Genomic DNA, 19263 nt, shown 5'->3' with positions numbered 1-19263 from the left:
GCCTTTTTTTTTTTTTTTTTTTTTTTTTTTTCGCTTTCACTTTCTGCCATGACAACGACCCCCCCCCCCTCCCCAAGCTCATTAATTTGTCATTAGCCAAGTTAATTAAACGTTAACTTAACGTTAGCTGAGAGAGCGACACCCGGAGATGAGTGACGGTAACTTTAGCCAACGTGTGCTGACTTTGTCTCAAAGTTTAACGACAGCAGCTAAATCTACATTATCACCGTGTAGACGAAGTAATCGGCATGAAAGTTTCTTAATTTTTTCCCCCAGCTTAAAGATTCTGCTTTAGCTTTGACGATGTAGGTTGACCATCCTTGAACGAAAATGCCTCTTTTCTTTCCTCCAGCCGGGCGGTGGAAGTGGGCTTTAAAAGCCTGCGGTGTTTTACCCTCGACTTCATTTGCAGAAGTTTCAGCCATGCCAGACTTTGAACCCCTCAGATTCCCCTCTAGGGAAGGACGACCCGGTCAGCAAGGTGAGAAGACAAGCTTTTACTTTCCTTGTCGGCTGATTATAGCCTACTGATGTAGCCACGATACTAAATAGTTGTAAGCAAGTACCTGATGTTATTTTTTTTTTTTAAGATAAATCAACTTCATCTTTACACCCACTGAGCAATTAATTACGTCTAAATCAGCGCTGGAAAGCAACTAAGTAGCTGCGTTTATTAATATAAATATACTATAGTAAAATTTTGAGGCACTTGTACTTTACTTGAGTATTTCCAGTTGATGCTACTTCATATTTCCACTCCACTACATCTCAGAGCGAAATGTTGTTCTTTCTGCTTCACTGCATTTATTTGACAGCCTTAGTTACTTTTCAGATAAAGATTTGACACAACGGAAAACATCACAGGCTTTTAAAGTTCCTGTTAAAGATTGAAGCAGTGGTTTCAAACCTCTTTGGCTTATGATGTCTTACAAAAAACTGTGTTGTCAAAGTCACATTTGAGATGTGTATGTGTTGTTAACAGCTCCAACAAATACAGATTTTTTTTTTGTCCTTTCTAAACTTCTGACATGATTTCCTTTTAAGAAATGTTCAAACGATCCACTATCTGAGCTATGGTATGTGCAGTGCAGTCTTCCTAATCCAGACAGTGCACACAAAGCTACTGAAAAGCTATGTAAATGTAATAATATTTAATGATGTTGAAGAAATGTCACTCTCTAACATCACCGGCCAAATGACACTGAAGGTGATTGGCCCTGAGGCTCACATGGCCCGGCGCCGTGGCTATAATACACCCTGCCAGTGTGATTTAGAGGTAATTCAGCCCGCCACTGACATATTGCCCTAACACCTTCCTACCCCACTTGGTTCTTTCAGAGGGGATTATTCATCGAAGCTGTTCAGCAGCAGATGGTCTTCATTTTAGTTTTCCCTTCAGTTCCTCCGACTCTGTTCTCGTTCTGAGTCAGCTCTCTCACGAGCCTTTCTACCATTTAAAGGAGCGTCGTGGCAAGATAACTGTTCTGAGTCAGATGGGAAAGGCTTCAGATGTCACTGCCTTTACGTTTTCACTAAGAATAGTCCAAAAACAGCTTGAGGTCACACACACCTATGAAGGATGGGATGGAAGTTCACTTGTTGCTGCGTATGGACTTGTTCTCTTTATCCAGGGCCTGTCCTCACACTGCAAAGTTGATTGCACACCTCGGAAACATGATCCTGCCATGGTTTTCTATCAACAACTTGACCTTTCATTTAAACACAATGCTCGTGTGCACTGAAGGATGAGAAGAGAAGAAGATCTCACAGGTTTTCTCAAGTGAGGGAGAATAAGTTGTACTTCAGAGGCTCTGTTGGTCCTGTCAGGCTTTGTATGCAGACTTGACCTCAGTGGAGCAAGCCAATGGATGAGAACAGTCAATGGATGCTCCTGCTGAGCACAGATCTATTAACCCTGGTGGGAGAGCACATCTTTCATCCCTCCCCAACAAGTGGGACCTTTTGACTGTGCTCCTCAATAGAACTATTGGTTTAGGACATTCCAATTATTAAACACGACACAGAGTGAAAGAGCTTTTCCCACTTGTTAGTTCGTACCTCAACTTTAGAAAGAAATCTGAACATTCAGCTTTTTGACTTGAAATGTTGCTGAATAATGACTTTTTGAGTGGCCACTGAAGCTATCACTGAGGCGCCTAACAGTGTTTTATGTACAGTACTGGGCAAATGTAAAAAAAAAAAAAAACACAGAAAGTGAAGTGAGGATGCTTTTATAAGTAATGTAATGAATACACATTACTAATCTGCTCATTTTACAGAAAATAAAGTATATAGAAAAAACCTGAACCAAATCCATATTTGGTGTGTGACCACTGTTTGCCTTTAAAACAGCACCAGTTCTCCTGAGTGCACTTTAACAAAGTGATGTTGAGATCAGGTGTCTTTAAGGTTGCTGGACAGTGACTCCTTGTTCTTCCTGCCACTGAAACTTTATGCGCCTCGCTGTATGATTGGGGTCGTTGCTGTTGCTGCAAAATTAATTTGGCCTGGAGCTGTTTTTACATGATGGATAAGAATCTGAACATCTAAAGTCCCTAAAACTTTATTTGTCCCTTTGCAAAGCATCAATTTAGACAAACAAATCAAAAAGTTGGCCCTGAACTGAAGAAATGATTAATGAACAACGATAAATTAAATTAAATATATATATAAAAAAAAGATCTTTCTAAAAATTCTAATTGTTTTTGTTCTATTAGTAATTTCCTACATTTTTATTTGCTCGCAATATCACACAAACATTTCAATATAACTTGTTAGCTATCTGAGAGATCACCACAGTGCCATAACACAGGTGCAGAAGGAATTAAGATTCAGTTCTGCATGCATATAAATAAAATGTATACTGTTATATGCAATACAAATTTGTTCCAAACATCCAACATGATTAACAAAGCTTCACACTACAGTTCAGAGTTGGACTATAAATACGTGGATTTATACAAATCACTCCATGCCAATACTGGTTATCATTTAAAGCCTGCGTTTAAAGTACTTTATGATCGACTTCAGAGTGATGTCTGGAGGATAATTTGCTGCATGTTTAAAGGTAATATGAATAAGTCTACATTTTATTGCTAATAATATCACTGATCCGTATTAATGTAAACTAGTTTGATTAAAAAGTCAGTATTTCTCAGTGTGGGTTTGTAAACGGCACCACTTGTGTTTTTTACCTCTTCCTCAGCCAGATGGCGTCCTTTCACCACCATGAATTTTGCCCTTGGGTTTGTCTTGAGACACTCAAATTAGTTGTCTCTGTTCTCTCACTGATGCTTCCAGTATTTTTCAGTCTCTGCAACTAGAATCAAACTGCAAGTCAAGAACCACAGAACATCTTTCACAGCCAAATACATTTTAGTAATTACTTTTCAAAATCAAATTAATGAAGTTGGGTGAGTGTTTGCTACAACTAAACTGCTTTTTTCAGATTTTTTTCATTTAGAGATGTGTCATCATTTTGTTATTTAGTATCATTGGGGCTTTTACCATTATGCAAAGATTGTGATGAGAAACAAAACTGGATTTAAGCAAAGTTGGATTTACCTACTTTAATATTTTGTCCGTCTCAAGATCAAGCAGATCTTCAAGCCGTCTGCACTGGTAGACGTCGCACTTGTGCTTTGCTCAACAGCCCCTCACCATGTGCCAACACTGCTATTTACCACCTCCAAGAGATGAAGATGATGGTGGAAAATTGGTGCCAGCAGGTACATTAATATCCAATAATGTCCAACTTGTAACAAAAATATCCTGATAGATATAAAATGCAATTTAAAGGTATATTTTTCCCTTTTGTTTTGAACCAGTCTGGAAAATATTCATCACAGATTGATCAGGACAAACAACAGTACACCAAAACTTTAAGGTGAAGTATTTCACTGATTTATCTCCTATTTCCTTTTGTTATATTCAGTATGCAATATTACACAAGTTCCCCTTGTTTATAACAGATTACAGTCCAGAGACTCAGATTCTGAATCCGTGATGTCGACAGATTTGTACATTGAAGGCATTGCTATTAGTGCAACAGGTAAACACGTTTTGTTTTCGAATATAAAATCATTTGTTATGTATCTTTCTGCGCTGCCACAGAACAGCGAGGATTGTTCCCAATCCATGAGGAAATCATAGAGCAGCATTGTCTATTGAGTTAAAAGTGATCTTGTTAAGTTTTCATCATCTAGAAAGTTGCCCGTTATCACCTCTACTGAAGAAAATAAACGACGTCCTCGTTGAGGTTGTTTGTCTGATTGAGCGGTTGGAGGCTGATCGGCAGGACGCCGAGGAAGCTCTCCACACAGAGAAGAGAAGAAAAATATTTTTGGAGAGCAAAGTCGACAGTATTTCACTGTGGAGGCAAAAAGAGCACGCTTTCGTCGTCCAGAGAGGTCAGTCACATCATCAAAGATCTGTTTGTTTCTTGTGTGTAGTAGTGTGATTGTGTTCTTCTAAAATCCAGTGAGTTAACTTTTTATTTCATTTTTAAATATTGCCTTTTCTAGAGCACGAGGCTTGCATTAGGGACATCACTGAGTTGAAGTGGCAGCAAAAACTGGAAAGAGACAAAGTCCACCAAGTCAAGGAGAAGATGTTCCACACCGAGTTGTTGAACCGGCGTTTACAGGAGGACATCAACTTTTCCAAAAAGCAAATCCCCGTTGTGACGGAAAACCTGGAAATTCAGAGAGGCATCATAAAGCAGATCAACACGGCACAGGCTGAGGTAGGCCCTCAGCTGATTTCATCTATCACCATGAATTTAGTTTCAAACCCTCAAATCTGCACATTTTAAGGACACTGTTAAACGTTGAAGAAATGTTCTGTATTCTTTCCAATTATCCCAGTAAAATGTAAACTGTAAATGTAAAATGTAAATTAACTTGGATTTGCAACTGTAGTTCTATACGGCAAGTGCTACAGATTCTGGTGAATTTCATAGATTTATAAAAAATGTATACAACCCCCCCCCCAAAAAACTCTTGTTTTACTGTCTGTAATCCAAAAGTGGCATGGCACTGTGCATGGCGATGTTTGCTGGTGTGTTAGTTCACTGTCAGTTGTGGGTAAAATCTCTCTATTTTAACAATTGACTGGATTTTCATTAAATTTGGTGCAGATGTTCATGGTCTCCAGAGAATGCATGCTAATAACTTCAGTAATTTTCATTTAGCTTTTCCACTTCTTAATTTCTTTAGTTTATGACAGGATGCATCAAAATGACCACACTCAGACTCAGCTGTACTTGGAGCTTAATGCTTGCATGTAATATTCTGTTAAAGTGGAAGAACAGAGACGAGATTGATTGGTGAGCAAAGCTCAACATGCAATAGGTCAACTTTGAGTCGATGCAGCTTTACAGTTGAAAAATGAAACTGACTTAAATGAAAGAGGAACAAATGAAATGTTTGGTTTTAATCACATCTCAACAAGTCGTTGGCTCTTCTGAGTAAAACCTGATATGTATGTAACTTTAATACCGGGCTTACTGAAGCACAAGGTTAACAGCTAGCCTCTGGCTTTTTGGATTTTCTAAGATTTGCCTATAGCCAGGAGAATTTTTAAAAGCCCTTGTTGTGCAGTCACTCTGTTGGCTGTGGCTTACTCTCGGAATAAGATTCAGAATATTTAGTGTTGAAGGAGTATGGGTTGATAGCAGGATAATGTATGTTCTTTTATAATTTAATTACTTCATGAAACTGTTCATAAGTAATACCTAAGGAAAACAGTCAGCCCATCACTTCCTTTCTGTTTTTTTAGGCTGACGAACTTTGCTCAAAAATACAAAGTGAACTCACACTGGTTCAGACGGAGTTAAACAAGATGGAGCTGGAAACCAACAGTGAGAAGACATCAATGGACCACGAACTGTTGACGCTGAAGAGGCAGCTGCCAGTGAGATTGTGAGTATCTACCTAAATGATGGGAAATCAAATGGATTCACCTCAGGGTAGTACAACTGAGACATTAGGAGAAACCTTTAATAAATAGTTTGAATAGCTTTTGTCAGTTCCCAGTGAAATGTGTAGTTTAATTAGTCGTTAATCTGTGTTTTAGTTTTGCAGTTTTGTTATTTAAAAATGCATTTTTTTTCTGTGATTTCCTTTTTTAGGTCTTAAACACAGTAATCTTCCAAATACATTGTATAAGAACCACAGGTTTTTGTATACAACTAAATATATTCAAATGTATTTTTCCTATTTACCCACATGCTGCAGTTTCTGAACATTTTATTAAACATAATTCTCATTTCTAGCATGTGAATGCCGTGTCCATATAAAAGACTTTTAACACCGTCTTTAAAATCCTATAACAGGACAGTTTAACAGATGTTCTATATCAGTGCGCAAGCCAAGGTATATTGAAATGCATGTAACCATAGCAACAATACTTCTGATTGATGCTGCATCACCAGATAATAGCTCTCACTGTAACGGACCTAATCATTTGTTAAAATGACTACAAACAAACTTGGCAAATCATTTGAACGCGGGTGTCCTGACGCACAAAAATAATGGAGTATTTTAACTGTAATGTTTTAAATTACATAAATAAAAATTGGTTTGATTCCATTTTTATCGAAAATAATGTTTTTTTTTCTCCAGGGAAGATTTAAACCTTTTGAAGTTGGCTGACGAAGAGCTGTGCACTGAAATGCAGTATACTGAAAATACTATTGCTCTCACAGAAGAAAAGTACAGACTCACAAATCAGCGCATCCCTGAACTGATTGAGCTCGAGAAAACAGAAAACGATAGGGTAACTGATACTATCCATATTTACAGCTATATTCAAAAAGGTAGCTTTCATTACTAGATAACTGTAATGACATTAATGTTTTGTACCTTTTTGTTACAGATTTCACAATTGAATCTTAAAATTGATGATGAAATGCAGAACAACAGGAAATTAATAGAAAAACTAATAGCACTGCAAGAACACATTGACAAAACTGTAAGTTAAGTCTCAACAGCATTTTAAAGTCCCAAATACTGTGTTACTGAACATGTCTTCATCGTGGGGGGGGGGGGCGGGGGGGGGGGGGGGCTTTTGCTGCTTATGTGTGTCATGATAGTTTATTGGGTTGAGCGTTTCACCCCTGCAGGACTACAATTGAACTCCTACTACAGCTGTGTATGCTAATAATGTTTTTAAGTCATGTCACTTTAGGGTGTTCTACATAGGTGCATCCACAAAGTGACATATGGTATGCTGTGTTGCTCACAGAAAATTAATGGGGAAGCAGAAGTTTCCTGCATAGAAGAGCAGCTCCAATCGAAACACCAAATTTTTGCAACTCTCCGTAAAGAAAACTTGGAGAATGAACAGAGTGCAGAAGACTACAAAATACAAATTTGCGAGAGGTACAGTGTCAGAGCCAAAACAGTGGAGAAATATGCATCATCGTTTATTGAATATCATTACTGTATATTATACGCCACTTATGTGTGTTTGCACTTACTTTACTGTGCGGGTTTTTTTTTTTTTTTTTTTTTTTTTTTTTGTTAGCGAGAAGGTAGTGAAGCAGATGCACGAGGAGAGGAAGCAGATGCTCCAGAAAATCACTGACAATGACGAGCAGTGGGAAAAGGCCAAGGAGGAAGTGACCCAAGTTGTAGCCCTGCACAGTGCCACTCAGACTAAGCTGGAAGAACAGGAGCAGCTCCTCTTCATGGAAGAACAGAAGGCCAGGGTCAGTGGCAACATATGTACATCTTCTTCACATGTATTCTTCATGGAATACAGTGTATGTGGAAAATGGGAGATACCAAATGTGTCCAGTGTTTTTCCTATACCCTACAGAAAGAGATTGACAACTTAAAGAACGAACTGACCAATCAAATGACAGCATTGGAGCAACTAAAGGTAAATTCATGGGGTGCTTTAAATTGTTCAATCTGATCGAGTAGATTTTACTCGGATTTAAAAATGTAACTACATCACAAACCAGTGATTGTTAAATACGTTGTTAGGAATATATGTTAGTAGAAAGAGGTGAAGCTTGACAAAGCACGGTCTCAGTAACAATCAAACAATACGGTTGCACAAATGTGTTTTTAAAAATAAGGGTATAATTGTGCCGCATCATGTGTGCATTCCCACTCCTGCATTTCCTGTTTTCGTTTTTACCTGTTGGCTGTGTTTTAAGAGTTTAGGATAATGACATTCTGCCTTGTATTTATTTTTCAATCAGATTCATTGTGTAAACGGCAAAGAAGAACTGAAACGACAGAAAAAGAGTTCGGAGAGAACCAACCAACAACTCCAGGAAGTATTTGAAGAAGCATTCACAGCAACAAAAGCTTTCGAGACAAAATTGGAGGTACTGATAAAGCTTGAAAAAAGTTCCTCTTTGTCGGGAGATAAATTACCTTGAATAAGTGTCAATTTATAAAGCGATGTTTGAAAAGTCAAATACATTTGTGATTCGGTCTTGGTTCATACAGGGAATCAAGAGATTTCAAGAAAATGTGGAAAAGATTCAGTGTGAACACAACAAGACATTAGACAACCTGAAGAAGGAGAAAAAACTCAAATGTGACCAACTGAAAGCTGCAGAGGTAGGAAAGAAAAAGTCCCGTAAAGCAGTTCTTCTTGAGTCAAAGTACAAGTTGCTAAGTTAGGTGTGAAGCTGATTGAGCACAAAGCTAGTCACAGCTATTTATCACGTCATTCTTCTGTTGAACAAAATAATCTCCTGCCCTGAGGTTTTTCAGACTTTTATTTTGTTTAACATTAATGTTACTCTTTGTTTACAGGATTTTCACCGTGACACTATAAAGAGATATGACAACACTCTGGATAGGATCAGTGACCTTATGAATAAAAGTGAAGAATACCGCAATTCTTCAAATAAAATGGAAAAAATAGTTGAAAAAAAGCCAGAAGACATAGCAGAACTTCAGTAAGTTAGTTATCTACAGGAAACACTCTTAGACATTTCGAGTAAAGAAAGGAATAATATTATTGGTGAATTCTCAAATGTTTGCCCTTTTTTCCCCCCCAAGCAGATAAAAAAACTAATTTGTATTAGTTTGAATTAAATAGTCCAAAATACCTTCTAAAAAGAACATAATATTCTACAAGCATAGTATAATTGTGTGTGTTTGATTTCTCCTTCCAGAAGTGTTTTTGATGTGTTGGAGTTCAAAAACAAATCAGCTGCTCTCATAATGAGCACCTTGCAGTCTGATATTAATAACTGCCAACAACGAACACAGCGATCCATGCAGACACACACTGCTCATGTTACAGCAAGAAAAAAGGAAATGGAAGACAGCAAGGTAACAAAAAAAAATGTTGCTCACAATAACTCTGTAAATACATGACTTTATCTGTCAAATACTGCGAAATCAGAGACAAACTAAAAAAAAAAAAAAAAAAAAAAATCTCGTTGTTTATTTGTTTGTGGATTAGTGTCAGCACATTGCTTGTCACAATACTTCCCTTAAGATACAGAGAAAAGAGCTGTGTGCAATTAAAATTACAAGCCATGGTCAATCTCGTTTAAGTGCTTTTCCCACAAATGACAACTCACTGTTGTTATAGTCTTTTGTCTGGACGAATTTGATGATGCATGTCTTGGTGAGATGCTCTGCTTATTTTTGTACCTGTAGGCCAACATTTTCAATAGCAATTTCAATGTAAGCATACATCTCACGATATCAAATAAGCATATAATCCAGACCTTTTTATATTTATGTCATGAAATGGGCTCTTGTAAAAAAACGGGAATCTGCTGTGCACAAAATAGCATGCGTTTGAACAATCCTTTGTAAGAGAAACCCCTATTTATTGTAAGGTTTTCATCTGCAGGATTATCAGCCCCAGCCAGAGCCTCTTTGCTGATGGGGGTTTCACATGGCTTATCTAATGTGAAATCGCCATGTGGTATATAGTTTCATTAAACGGTGATCAAGAATGCATTAGTTCAAAACAAGAAAAGGCAATGGAGCTTAAGCTGCCATGCATCCAAGTGCAGCAACTTTAAAGAAGTTGTTGGTGTGAGACAATTTAAGAATTAGAAGTCTTCCTCATAGACACAACTCCCATTAGCCAGATAAAAGTTAGCCATGCAAAAAAGGGTTTTAGTCTTTTTCACTTGACAAAATAAGATGATATAACAACAATACTCGTCACCAAATAAAAAGATCAGAGTCAGAAGTTGCAAGGAAATTGGTGGCTTTAATCATCGGGTCCAATATAAAGCACACATAATGTCTGCATTAGGATAACATAATAAGCAGGGTGTGCAATCAGAAATCACAGTGCATGAAGCAGAATGGTTAGACACCTTCAAATGTGCGATTTCTTATAAATATGCTGACCCCAGCTTTTCTTTTCTGCACCGACTGTTACAAGTCAGTATAACTAATAGATGTCGGAAGTTTATATGTGGTTATGATTACAGGAAGTAGAGGGTATATCAAGGTGAAAGCGGGTGCTTTGTTAGGAATCTCAGGTCATCTGGAGTTAACCCATACACACCTGAAAGGATCTCAGCGCTCAAACATGCACCTATTTTTTGATTTGATCAGGGCTTGTCGTTTGGCGAGGACAAAGTAAACAATGCAAACTGCCGACGCTATCAGTTTCTTATGGGCAATGAAGTGTAATTTGTTCCATTTACACTTCACAACAGCATCAGATGGGCTTTGTCAGTGCTGCATGGAGTAATTAAACCTGAAATCAATAGCAGGCATTTGTCATGTTTACAGCCCCTCTTTCTGCTGGGTTAAACTCATCACTTTAGTGCTGTTCTGTTTTACTGCAGAGACACACTTCATTATGTCTGCAGGTAGAGTTGAGATATTCACACATCCCCTTACCCAGTACTCGGGAAACATTGTTCAAATGAAAAGGGGACATGCGAAGAGACACATACTCGCTGTGATTTATTTGCTTGATTTCCCAGAGAGGTGTCCATTGTTGTATGCCTGCTTTTTATATTGCCTTGTTTTAAAACACAAATACAGAATGCCTGTATTGTATTATGCTCACACATAGCAGGTCAGTGGTCCAACTAAAGTGTTTTCTACATAAAATGGTCAGTGTGGTGTTACATTACAGTATACACGGTGCTGTATATTTACTTTCCAATTACCTTCATTATATATAATCTTCTCCTGGGTGTCTGTACATAACTGATTGTGAGTCATGAAAACATTGATCAGTGTGATCGTTGATTATGTATTTTACTTCTGTACTGAACATCTTGCTGCCTCAGCTGTTGTTGGTCTCCTACAAACATATCGGTAAAATGGTCATCATACGAACACAAAGTCATTCGTGAATTCTTAATGCTCAAAGTATTACATTTTCATTTAAGTGTGAGACTTAACTGGTTTCAATCCAAACATTTTCAGTGTATTGGTGACAGTTATTGTTGCACCACTCAGATATACCAGAGTAGTATCTGCGCTGACATCAACCTTAATAATAAGATCAAGTGTCAGCCTTGATGTGATTTCTCTGTCAGTGCCATGATAGAATTCAGTCTTTCTGCCATCAGATACAGTCATTCATTTATAGCAGGCTGCTAACGGTTTAGTTTTCAGTGACAGAATAATAGTCTCATGTTGACTTTTATAAGAATGATTGCTGTGAGTTCCATGCAGTAGAAAACTAGCATCAAATCACGACCTCATATTGAATCGCTGAAAAAGTTGGACGTGTGCATCCTTATTGACAATGTAGTGTAGGTGTGTCACAATCACAGTACTTACATCACAGGTCTGCAGCCGACCTCGCAAATGACTGTCTCTCGGTGGTTATTTAACAGCTAATGTAATATTGACCTTTTTCTACTAAACCTAAACTTTTTATTCTTGTTTATGTAGGAAGCACTAAAAAATGCTCTGAGGGAGAACAAACTGCTGGCAAGCAAGTATGAAGATGTTAAGAAGGAGCTCATGGAGGCCAAACAGGAGTCGGTGTCTGCACTGACCAAGAAAAACAATGCACATAGATCTTTTCATTACTACACACAGGTACAGTTTATATAAGCTTTGATTTAATTTACTATCACTTCCCGTCTCTCTCTTTTTCAATACGTTTCGGGACTTAAAATCTTTGCTGTGGTCTTGTATTCCCTCATGTTCTACTTTGTGGTGTTCTTTTCACTATATATCTCCTCTCTGCATCGGCAGTACTTTTAAGAAGGTTTTAGTTTGGCAACCAGTGAGGAGGTTACTGCAGCAATCTAATAATGATGAGATAACTTGAGTGGAGGAGGATGATGGATGTGACATAATGTAATGATAACTATGTAGTTTTGCCACCAAGGGGAGTAAAGCAAGAGGTTGATGGTACATGTAAATACTATAACTTCTACATTTTCCTGTTTATAAATTCGTAAGGTGGTCAGAGGTGAAGCTTTTTATTTTATTTTTTTTTTCATGTTACAAATTTGCCCCTTCCTCACTGCAGGATCTAACAATGAATGTGCTTTCAGGGCTAAAATAGCACCAGACGTCTTGACTAGTTGAGGGAGACAAATCAGCAGCATTTTACTGTTTAATCTTTATACTTTTTGACACTATTTAAGTGGAATAGAATTACACATGACAACCATAACACCAGGAAGAAGCCACACTGCTCCTGCAATGAAAAATACATATTATTTGTTCCAAAAATGACTAATACCTTTACTTGAGCAATTCCTCATCTAACTGCATGAATGTTATCAAGTGAAAAATGCATGCAAAAATAAAATCCTGTGGACAGGATTTTCCACGCTCATGATCAAAGCCTGATTTTCTTTTACTCTGGATTCAGCCTTCACCATTTTTGTTTGTTTCAACTCCCCACTTGTGCAACAGCAGCCTCTCGGCTAGTGTTTTATGCCTAAATTTAGTGTTTTTATAACAAGCTTATAATTACAAGTGTTTCTGAAATGTAGATTTTGGACTATTACATTTAATCTGATTTATACGGATTCAAGTACACTCCTGTCCTGTTTTACATTTCCAATTATCCTCATAATGTTTGCATGACATGTCCTAGTTAGTACATATGTTACACAATGTAATCGCCCTTAATTGATTTGCTTATAACTGTGGGCAACATGGCGAATTCATTTAACATTGTCGGAATCATTTGAGAGATCAGAACATTAGTGCATGTGTGTGAGATGCTTCACACTAGTCATTTGTGTGTTTGGAGAGCCCATAATCTCTTATATCATATTCAACTGAGAGGCACAATGACACGCATCTCTTAGGTATCACTGAAACCTAATCTTGACAGCAGGCACCCCTGATGTACAGTTCAAATGACAAGCTTAAAACAACCATCACTCCAATTACGAGACAGCTACTATACAACATAAAATGCTTTAAATATATACTGACGTAAAGTACAAACATATAAAAATATATATTTTTAATGTTTTCAGTCCTAACTTACTTTACTTACATTACTTATGTTATGAATATATTTTCTAGCACCTTGTTTATCCAAACACAACCGAACAGCATCTAAAACCAGTAAAGAAAAAGCACCCACAAACAATTCCTGTGAGTTTAAACTTAAAAAAATTATAACTGCAGCTTTTACATGATGTTCACATGTTGAAATGAAGGATCATTAGGCGTCCTCTAGATTATTTTATTTGTATTAGTGCCTTTGTTAGAGGGGTGCAGTAGAGACAGTATATATGGGGAAAGAAAGCAGAGGAATGACATGCAGTAAAGGTCCTGCCATCTGGGAATCAAAACAGGGACTCACTGCAGACAGCATTCTGTGCCCATGAGACCCTCAGCATTCGGCTATTGGATGACATCAGTCTTGCTTCTTTGTACTGAGCGAAGTGTTACCAGTCACGTGCTTTAAATAGTAATCACATTAATTATTACTGTAAATTTGTATGTAGTTGATATCGTTGTATTTTGATTGTATGCTACTTTATAACTTTGCTACGCTATAATTCATTGAAAATGTAACTTTTTAATAGCTACGTACCAGATATGTTGCAAATAATGATTTTCTACACAAAACCCACTGTTTTAGATTAAACTATCCGGCACTATGGGCGACCCGATAGTCAAGTGGTTCAGGCGTGGTTCACATGGACACATATGTCCCGAGCAGCACTTCCTAATTTTGGGATGTGGCCGGCAGGGCTTTTGCTGCACGTCATTCTCCAAATCTCATTCCCTTCGTTTACCATCAATCTCCACTGCTGCTGTCAAATAGGGCATACAATGGCTGTAAAAATAACCTTTAAAAAGAAAAACAACTATCCAGCACTATATAAAATAGTTGTTTCTCCTACATAAACTGCAACAGTTGCATGCTACTTACACAAAACTGTTAGTAATAGTTATCCAGGAGTATAATATATAATAGTTTAACCCTCACTGGGGCCTTTGCCTGCATTTTCAATGCTGTGTTACTACTTTGATTTAAGAGATGGATGTCAATACTTTGTCCACCACTGATGGTAGCGTATCATTCATTAATTTAATATACATATTAAATTAGTACTATGACAGTAATATATTCTGTATTAAATATATGTTTTACTCATGTCACCTTGAATAGATGTTACCCAACAATCACTGTCAAAATCTTTATTGGCAGAAATTGGAGAGCATTATCAGTAATATACTTATTGTCCATAATAACAGGTGGAATCAAAGAACATAAAGTATTGTACAGTATATTTCTTAACTGATCAATCTAGACACACCTCGGGTAGTTTTATCTAACATCACTATTTTCTATCATAAAGAGAGGATTTAGTCCCGTTAAATGTATTTACAATTAGACTCTTCTTTATAATTCAACAAGTATCAAAACATTCAGATATGCAAAATTCTCATTTGTAAATAGAACAAATGTATGACAAATCAGCATCTGATAGCATTTGCCAGTATGTGCCTCTTATCAAAACACTTTTGAATCTACTGTACATGCAAGCATTGCTTTGTTTATGTGGAGGCTTTCAGCTCTTGGGTTTTAACAGGGTACACCATAAAGAGCATTCTTGTTATTGTCTTTCCTTCAGGAGCTGATGACTGAGCTAATTCGCTTTAGTTTTCAATGCACTGGGGAACACATTGCCAAGCAATGATAAGCTTTGTAGGAAGAGTAGAGAGATGGAGGGGGAAGAAAAGCAATGGCATCTATCAGAATTTAAACCTCTTTGCTTGAAACTGTGTTCAAATAATAAAGCAAGCAGCATGTCTTTCCAAGAGACTAGGAATAATTTCTGGTTTCAGTGGGGGGTTCATGACTCTGTGTGTATGTGTAAAATATGTCTTGAGGGGATTGGTATAAAGTTAAACTGGGTGAAGTAGAAATATTTTACTCATCAGCTTTGCAGTCACAGAGTTTGCCTCGGCTAGAACAAAACTGCTGAAGCATTTAGAGAAAATTAACCCCCCATCCTGGCAGCCAGATGTGACTGGATTCTGATGAGTGCACACGAGTGGGCAGAGAAACCAAGAGACTGTGAAATTCCTGTCAGGCCCGTGTACTGCAGAATGGGCTATTGACTGCTTTCTCTATTCCCCTCCATCATTCTTCTTGAACACTGCCATTAATTTCCTCTCCTGCCTTACCAATTCCTTTTCTCTGCCTTCTCTCCCCCTAGCTCTCTTTGTTGCAGAAGAGGATGCACAAAGCTTTGGTGAAATACTTCAAACAACGCAGCCTCTACAGCCAGGCTGAACTGGACCGGTGCCAGGCTCTTTCTCAAGAGACCGACCAGAAAATAAAAACAGCCCAGGTATTTGTACATATACATGTAAAACAGGCTGGAAAACTGTACCAACTGCACCAACTGTCACCATTCATTTAAATGGTAAATCCCCTTATTCAACTTTCATTCCAGTCTAGGTATTCTACCGGATGATGGCATATTCTTTTGCATACCACAGTAACTCCATGTTATGCTTGGCATTGTTCGAGCCTCATCCGGCTAGTCGGTTGCCTTGTGTCTTCTTTTCCAAGCACGAGCAGCCAGGCAAACATCCACCGAGGCTTTGTGCCTCGCTGCTATGACGGAGTTAAAGACGGCACTCTTACATTACAGCACATTCACTCATCAGATCGCAGGCCGGTGTGATGGATGATGTGTGTGCTAGAGTGCCTATCAAGTGACCCCGTGTTTGAGGCTCACTCTGCATCTCTAGATAACTCTATAGACACACATCATGTCTGGTCACATCACATTAACATTTGAGCTTGTTTTCTGTTTAGCAGACGAGGTTTTGACTTTACAACTGATGCAGAGTTCTTTACACCACACGGACGATGTCCTCATCTTACAGCTTCTTCTTGGTGAATAGAATAACCTTCCATCTGTGTTGCAGAAGAGTAGGAGCATATTCTACAAGGTTGAGAAGTAAGGATCTTCAATTAGAGGATAATCGGTGTCTAATCTGTGCTGTGATGTGCGATGAGGTCAAAGCGGACGGAGGGACAGTGATGAATCTTTATGAAATGTCCTGTCCAGCATTACCGCAGAGCCAGGTGGCATGCAACCATACTATGAACTACTTCCACGTTTTACTTTACCTTACCTGGCCAAGTGGGCCATGTTTGTCGTTTTCAATCTGTTGGTTTTTGTGTAAAATATCAGTTTTGTTTTTGCTGATTAATCTGATCCAAATCCAACTTTATCAGCTATGCTGGAGGCAAAATATGTTTAGATTTGATTAGAGGTTTCCAGGGGAGTACCTACTGAAAAATACTATTAAGTGGTTTCCTTCTCAGTTCCTCCTCCTCTGACTGCTGACATGTTTTTTTTGTTTTTTTTTGATGGGTCTGGTCCAGACATTACAGGGAGCAGCCATGTCTCAGTGGCCCAGCCTCAAAAGGCCCCAGCAGATCACAGCTCAAGGCAGGGAGGAGTGGGGCACAGGGGGAGGAGCTATCAGAGAGCTGCAGAGTGTGAAGGACAAAAGAGCTGGTGTATTCAAGCGCACCGCACCGTCACCCGTCACAGCTCAGCACAGGGTCCATCAGAGCAGGCAGCTCTCACTTTAAAGCTGCTGCTGATGAAGAGTCCAGCTCAGGGTCTATTCTCCTAAAAGTATGCATGGAGAAAAAGCCCTTAAATAAAAAGCCTTTATGAGTTTATCATCAGGCATAAATGCACAGTCCCCATTATTAGCCTAAATATTAAGACTGTGATTGTGAGCTTAAGATCCACAACAACAAAAAAATCCACTGAGTATTTTGACAGAGCTAAACACAACCTCCCCAACCACAATTACATGATACGCAGATTATCAATATCAGTTTATAAGGAAGAAATGACGCAATCAATAGAAGGATACCGGTTGTAGCTGGAGTTAAACCAGGCTGAATCCTGATGAGGCCTATACTAATCCATCATGTCCACTTAACCCCACAAGCAGAACACAAGAGAGGTCAGGTTCACACTTTCACAGCTAAAGTGCTTGAATCAGAAGCCAAATGGCAGTTTGCTCAAAAGTAGCTTGAGGGAAGGAAGGCAGGGGAACCCTAGGGTGGGTGGGTGGGAGTGGGAGTGGGGTGGGAGTGGGGGGCGGCGGGCTGTCATCCTGTTACACTCCTGCCAGAACTGGCAGTTCAGCTTTGTGTTCTGCGAGTTTACACTAGGGATGGCATAATTGACAATGGCTAACAGCGGAGAGCAGTGCACAGCCTTGTTGAATGGCCAGTAATGATTGGAGCAGACGCCCACTGCCCCAGTCCCAGGGGACAGTAATCCAAGATCCTGTTTCTGATATAATTGTTAGTCAGAGAATTTCTGCATGGCTAGCCTGGTTCAGATTCCCAAGCTGGTTGACAGTGCCAGGCAGTTTAATAGAAAAACTGGATGCTGAGGTTTTTAAAACAGAAGAGCACTGAACCTGGACGTGGTTCACCAGGAGCCTCTTGTTCTCCTCCCCGACAAAAATAAGAACAAGACGGTAACTTTACTCTCCCAGTTGTAGATCTCTCAGCTGTGTTGGATGCACATAGAGCGAAGACTTTTCATTAGTGCCTTTATACCAAAACAGCGTTCCCTCAATTAGCTTGTTTTCATTTCTTCTGTGTGTCCCTCACTCAAACAGGAGGGGTTGTCAGAAGAAATTCAACTCATCTCAGCGTTCCTGCAATCCTTGACAGATGACTCAACTACCACTGATGATGCTGGGGTGAACAAACAAGCCAGTCCAGATGCTGCTGGATCGAATGAGTAGATGCCTTCAGTTCAAATCGCAGTGTAATTGGACATTCACCTGTACCAGACAACTTACTTACCCTAGCACGCTTCACTATTCCCCCCCTCTTTACTTGCAGCAAATCCATAACAATGAAACAGGTGACTTTCATGCTGCTGTCAGGACTGATCTAATTTTAGCTGGGTGAATGATTGCAATTGGCTTTGCCTCATCAGATAATTAATCTATGTCACCATTAATTGGAAAAGAGAATAATTACAGGCAGTGTTGACAGAAATTCTACGCTTCTCCAGATTCCAAGATCTAATTACAACTAGTGAAACCCCGTGACCTTAACTAGCACTTAGTACACCTTGGCCACCTTGACCATGCCCATGTGAAGACCACTGTCTCTTCAAAGACCCTGTTTTTGTTATCGCAGCCCACGCTGCTCCGCTCTCTTCACTCACTGAAAGCTGTCTCCCTCAATCACTTTTCAATATTCAATCTTAATTTTGTGGAAGTTTAGCATTTTCAATGAGCTGGAGATGAATGATTAATGAATAAATTTAAATGCTTCATTTTGTCCATGGATCATTAGTTAAGTCCTTTGTGGGAAGGACCTGAGAAAGGAGTGAAAATTATTGAGACATTAGCCTGGAGCAATCCAGGGGTAAATAGTGTGCACAAAAGGATGTTGTGTGTGCACTATCCACTGGCTTTTTAAAAAACCCTGGGGAAACACTGTTTTCAATTTGGAATCTTAACTGAATCACATTTACTTCTTGTCGAAAATTGATTTTTGTTTCATCATGTTTAAACAATGTCATACTCATGGTACACAACACAATGTCTGCTCCGTATGGACTTTAAAAGTTAAGTACAAATGTTTCTAGATGAAAAAAAAAATACTCTAAATATTATCACATCTATTCAATATTATAATTTACATATGTGTGGGAATAAGTAAATGATAACAGTCATATTTTTCATGAAAAAGTACAAATCTTGTTGATGTGCTTTTTTAACTTTAGTGGTGATGAGATCAATGTTTTATCACTGCTACTTAGAAATACGTTGCCGTCACCTTCTGTCTGTGTTGATA

The 19263-nt window shown here is 38.6% G+C and overlaps 1 protein-coding gene across 1 annotated transcript; it reads left to right on the top strand.

Annotated features, from left to right (window-relative positions):
- Positions 1–304: 304 nt before the first annotated feature.
- Positions 305–18314, top strand: LOC138203282 (coiled-coil domain-containing protein 178). The gene is made up of 19 exons (XM_069158039.1): positions 305–481; positions 3592–3728; positions 3828–3886; positions 3972–4051; positions 4206–4409; positions 4524–4744; positions 5779–5921; positions 6624–6777; positions 6877–6972; positions 7246–7382; positions 7528–7711; positions 7822–7884; positions 8213–8341; positions 8466–8579; positions 8778–8923; positions 9143–9302; positions 11859–12008; positions 15617–15751; positions 18069–18314. The coding sequence occupies exons 1-19, from the start codon at positions 331–333 to the stop codon at positions 18195–18197; spliced, it is 2592 nt and encodes an 863-aa protein (XP_069014140.1). The 5' UTR covers positions 305–330; the 3' UTR covers positions 18198–18314.
- Positions 18315–19263: the final 949 nt, after the last annotated feature.

This window comes from Embiotoca jacksoni, unplaced genomic scaffold, assembly GCF_022577435.1.
Source record: "Embiotoca jacksoni isolate LCO1_2020_lvr unplaced genomic scaffold, fEmbJac1.0.p SCAF_22, whole genome shotgun sequence".
NCBI classification, from domain to species: Eukaryota; Metazoa; Chordata; class Actinopteri; family Embiotocidae; genus Embiotoca; species Embiotoca jacksoni.
The sequence above is the reverse complement of the archived record's forward strand: the minus strand, read 5'-3'. Positions and strand labels throughout refer to the sequence as shown.

Excerpts from the sequence above, each read along its gene's own strand:
- LOC138203282 (XM_069158039.1), top strand. The coding sequence starts at position 331 with ATGCCTCTTTTCTTTCCTCCAGCCGGGCGGTGGAAGTGGGCTTTAAAA. Across the intron at positions 5,922-6,623 it reads AGGCAGCTGCCAGTGAGATT|GGAAGATTTAAACCTTTTGA; the intron begins GTGAGTATCTAC and ends TTTTTTCTCCAG. Across the intron at positions 7,885-8,212 it reads CAGCATTGGAGCAACTAAAG|ATTCATTGTGTAAACGGCAA; the intron begins GTAAATTCATGG and ends TTTTTCAATCAG.